Raw genomic sequence first — 5,000 nt, forward strand, 5'->3', positions numbered from 1 at the left:
CATCCCTTTCAGCTTATTCCTCATAATTACTGGATATTTTTCAGCCGTCCCAACTCTCCATCGGCTGTTTTCCTATATCTTAATCTCACTCACTCTTTCCTTTCTCCATTGCCTGCCTCGAGTCTTTCATTCTATCGTAACAGTGCTTCCCTCTGCCTCCTTCCTTCTGCCAAGATGCAAACGACATCCTGCCTTCCCTCACTCTGTCTTTCTAATGGAAGTTAACCAACATTCTCGCTCCTTTAACTTGTACACTAAAGCTGCTCCCTTTCTCTGTTTTTCGCCTCATTACGCCTTGAGCTTCATCAGGAGGGGATACTAAAACACCTCACTGAATAAACTGACTTTCTACTACTTGTATACGTCTTCCACATTTATGTTGTCAAGTATACTTACAGACAGACATACAGATTGATGGACATAGTGGCAGATAAATTGGTAGATAAGTATATAGATGTATACAAACATACTATGCAATACATATGGACAGATTAACAAATAGACAGACAGACAGATAAATATATAAAAAGATAGACAGATAGATAGACTGATACACGCAGATTAATATATAGATAGATGCCTAGAAAGGCAGACATATAAATAAGATAATAAATGGTTAAATGAACAGATAGATACATAGATAGATTAAGAGAGAGAAAGATAAATACATAGATACATACATACATACATGCATACATACATACATAGTCAAATAAACAAACAGATAGGCAAATAAATCTTCACCAATGACAGAAAGAGAAAAATATGTACGCATTATACCATTACCAGAAAATAAAATTGTAAACAACATAACTTTTGATAGGTGGCTTTTGAACACGCAATATCAGCACAGATTTTTCTTGACATCTATAGTGTTCCATCTCCCTTTAGTCCTCCATTGCATCATAAAATGTCAATAAGCCTGAGATATATTTTGCTCCCACACATTTTTACTCATTTACTTATTTATTCTATCTCTTCATTCCTTACGGCTCTCCTTCATTTTCTTTCCACTTCACTCCATCACTTTCCTCTCACCTCTTTCATAATACTCCTTTACCTTTCAAGTGCAGTCTACACTCATTCTCTCCACCTTTTATTCTCACCGCATCTCACATTACTACAACTACAGCCACTTCCTTTTTTTTTTTTATTCCACCACACAACAGCTTTCCATCCCCACAACACGCCATTATCTTGTCACCCTTTCCATGGACTACTCATCTTCTCCCTATCACCTACTCTGTACTCCTCCCGCAGTGCTTCCTCACCACCCTCTTCTTTCACTCCTTTCCACCACACTTTTGCCTCACCTCACCACATCCCGGCCCTGCATCACAAGAATGAGGTGAGGCAGCTGGTCCTGAGCGTTACCGTCACTCCAGAATGAGATAGGTGGCCCCGAAGACTCCAGCCACCATCCAAACAGATTCTGCCCTCCCGTTCATTAGGGAGCGAGTGTCAGACGCCCGCCTCACTCTCTGCCTGAAATCTTTTAGGCCAAGGATGTTTCGCTGCCTTCACTGTTTTGAACACGAGGCGGAAAAAAAAATTAGTAAATATCGCAACAAGACACGCTGTATATACGTGAAATGACAGGCGTCCTCAGCTGATTTGCTTTTCTCATGACAGATGGCTCGGCGTTTTATTTATTGGATATTTTTTACGCATCACATTTCAACGTTCTCCTTGTTTCTCTCAATCTCTTACCCAACGTCATATCCCTCCCTGCGCCATCCGTGACGATTCATGGCTAACCCTCAACACTTCCCCTTGGCAGTACAATAAAATGACTCCCTCTTGCTATCCTGCAGCCCCGCCAGACCCTGTTAACAACTGCACGGTGAAAAATATCAGCTCGACGGGTGTGGGCGTGCGGTGCCAAGCGGGGTGGGACGGAGGCCTGGCGCAGACCTTCACCCTCTCCGTGAGTCAAGCAAGGGGGCACACGAGGGGCCAGGACACCAAAAAAGCCCCTAGAGTGCTGGCAAACACTTCCACCTCCCCAAGACCTGAATTTTCCCTGACGGGCCTCGAGCCGGGCACAGAGTACGTACTCACCATCCACGGCACCAATAAGAAGGGCCAGAGTGAGCCTGTGAGACTCGCCATCTTCACTCTCAAGGATGTGGCGGAAAAGCGCACGAGTCCAGGTGAGAAAGAGAGATTGAGAAAGAGAGAGAGAGAGAGAGAGAGAGAGAGAGAGAGAGAGAGAGAGAGAGAGAGAGAGAGAGAGAGAGAGAGAACACTTGGTGGTGGGGGTAGGGAAGGAACAGGATCAAAGTAGAACGGCTGAGGAGATCAAACAAGTTGTGCAGGGTGCAGCTGGTGTATGTAAAAGTTTTAGTGAGACATACCTGGTAGTTCAGGCCACGTACAGGCTGCACACTTTTCCTTTAAAGTATTTAATAAAAGCCTGGTCGCAGGGAGGAAACGGCTAGGGATGTTCAGAATAGAGTGAAGACAGGCGAGCAAAACGGAAACAGGTGTGTCTCCGGGACAGGCAGGACGTGGAAACCTCCTTGACACAACAATTATTATAGGATAAGACTTAACAGCATTGGTGAGAGCTCTTCGGGTCTTTTGTTGACAGGCGTGGGAGTGGTTGGCCTCGCTCCCATCGTGGGCGTGGCAGCTGGCGTGGCCATGTCGGTGGTGGTGACGTGTGTGGTAATGGTCGTGGTGGTGAAGGTGCGACAGCGCTCCCTGCCTCGCCCTGAAGTGAAGATGGTGTACATGAAGGGGGCAGAGGGGCCATCCCAGGGCAGGGGCCAGGAGGAGCCGAGCGAGGGTGGCGACGATCCTAATCCAGACCTCATTCCCGTCAATCACGGTGAGTGAAAGCACCAGCACCATCACCACCACTAGCACCAACACCACCACCAGTACCACCAGCAGGAGAAACAGGAGGAGAGGGAAGAATAGAAACGTAGTAATAGTAGTAGTAGTAGTAGTAGTAGTAGTAGTAGTAGTAGTAGTAGTAGTAGTAGTAGTAGTAGTAGTAACAGTAGTAGTAGTAGTAGTAGTAGTAGTAGTAGTAGTAGTAGTAGTAGTAGTAGTAGTAGTAGTAGTAGTAGTAGTAGTAGTAGTAGTAGTAGTAGTAGTAGTAGTAGTAGTAGTAGTAGTAGTAGGAGGAGGAGGAGGAGGAGGAGGAGGAGGAGGAGGAGGAGGAGGAGGAGGAGGAGGAGGAGGAGGAGGAGGAGGAGGAGGAGGAGGAGGAGGAGGAGGAGGAGGAGGAGGAGGAGGAGGAGGAGGAGGAGGAGGAAGGGCTGAGTTTACGAAGGAGAAAGAGGAGCAAAGAGAAGAGGAATAGTTGCAGAAAAAGCTGGGTATGAAAAAAAAAGCCTTTTCTTTTTATTCGTCTCACAGAAAATTGTTCCAAGGATGACATGATTTGTATACTGTTCTCACTGAGACGTCTCCTTCAGTTTTACTTGTACGTGTGTCATGTGTAATTCTACTCCTCTCTCTCTCTCTCTCTCTCTCTCTCTCTCTCTCTCTCTCTCTCTCTCTCTCTCTCTCTCTCTCTCTCTCTCTCTCTCTCTCTCTCTCTCTCTCTCTCTCTCTCTCTCTCTCTCTCTCTATATATATATATATATATATATATATATATATATATATATATATATATATATATATATATATATATATTTGTTTATTTATTCATCTATTTATTTGCTTATTCATTCATTAATTTATCTATTTATTCATCTATTTATTTATTAATTTATGTATCTATTTTTTATCTATTTATTTATTCATGTATATCAGCGGCCTACATGTTTCACTTCCTGTTTGTCTATGTATCTATCTATCAGCAGTATGGCTGAGTGATAGTTTGTCATCATGTCATGTACTCAACATCAAGGGACCTTTATCATGATGCATCACAGCAATTAAGTGTTGCAGTAGTGGAAACACTAATAGTATGACGGTCGAAAAGTGCACTGCGTCAAGACTGAAGTGTGTCCAGGTGCGAGGGTTACGTGTCGTGACGTCATCACCTGACATGTGGCACTAAGTGTTTCTTATGGTATGACTTGCTTTGAAATTATTCCCTTCACTTGCCGTAGTTATCTTGTTCAAAATCATTTCATAAGTTTACATAATTACCCATACGTAATTATGCATATACGTGTTGTTCAAGCATTATATTTCTAGTTCTCCAACCATAAAGACAGTCTTGGCCCTCGCTGGTAAGACTGTGACGCACACCAACCAACAGATCAGAGAGTGCCAAGTCACAGTGTACTATAGCGAATTCCGTAAAGTCGTCGGCTGTTTTTTGTACACATGGTTGAATCACGCAATCGAATCTAGTTTTATTAAATCCCATGTCTTAAGCTTTTGATAATTATGTCAAGTTTCTCATTATGGAGGAATACTATTTTTTTCATCTGTTTTATGTTTTTTTTATCATATTTGTTTTGAAGCTTTTAATATTATTTTTCGTGAATATTGCCACATTTGCTACACGCTAGTATCACTTATAACTCACATAGCAGCACATCAGGCGTCTCAGCACCAGTAGACGAGGAACCCCACAGCCGCCGGGCTTCAGGTCACCGCGCTTTAAAAGACTCGATCTGGGGGCGGATTCAGTGACAATGGAGGGACGATTTTTAAGGGTCTGTCTTATCCTCCCTAACGATTTTGTTCCTTGTGACAGGATGCATTTGAACGCTTCGTCAGCAACACCTCTGGCTGTTTAGAACAAAAGAAAAACGTTAATTAGAGCGACCAATTAAAAGGTTTTTGTTGTTGTTTTTGCGTCAAATTTAGATAATGATTTTTGACGCGTGATAGAGTATAAAAGGTGGAAGACTTACTTTTGACGCACTAATTACTCGCTACGGAAAACAAAAGATGAAGATAGATAAAAAGATATATACATATATCTGTACAGTATATACGAGTAACAAAAAAATTAAATAAATAGATGATGAAAAAATATATATGTATGTATGTATGCCCACTTATACAATGAAATATGAGATTCA

General features: G+C 42.6%; 1 protein-coding gene across 1 annotated transcript in view; it reads left to right on the plus strand.

Moving 5' to 3' along the window:
• The window catches only part of LOC123516674 (nephrin-like), a 157,852-nt gene that overhangs the window by 139,402 nt on the left and 13,450 nt on the right, over positions 1-5,000 (plus strand). The window contains exons 13-14 of the mRNA XM_045276276.1: positions 1,815-2,153; positions 2,594-2,833. Of these exons, the coding sequence (XP_045132211.1) occupies positions 1,815-2,153; positions 2,594-2,833 (579 nt within the window). The remainder of the gene's footprint in view (positions 1-1,814; positions 2,154-2,593; positions 2,834-5,000) is intronic.

This window comes from Portunus trituberculatus, chromosome 41 (assembly GCF_017591435.1).
Source record: "Portunus trituberculatus isolate SZX2019 chromosome 41, ASM1759143v1, whole genome shotgun sequence".
NCBI classification, from domain to species: Eukaryota; Metazoa; Arthropoda; class Malacostraca; order Decapoda; family Portunidae; genus Portunus; species Portunus trituberculatus.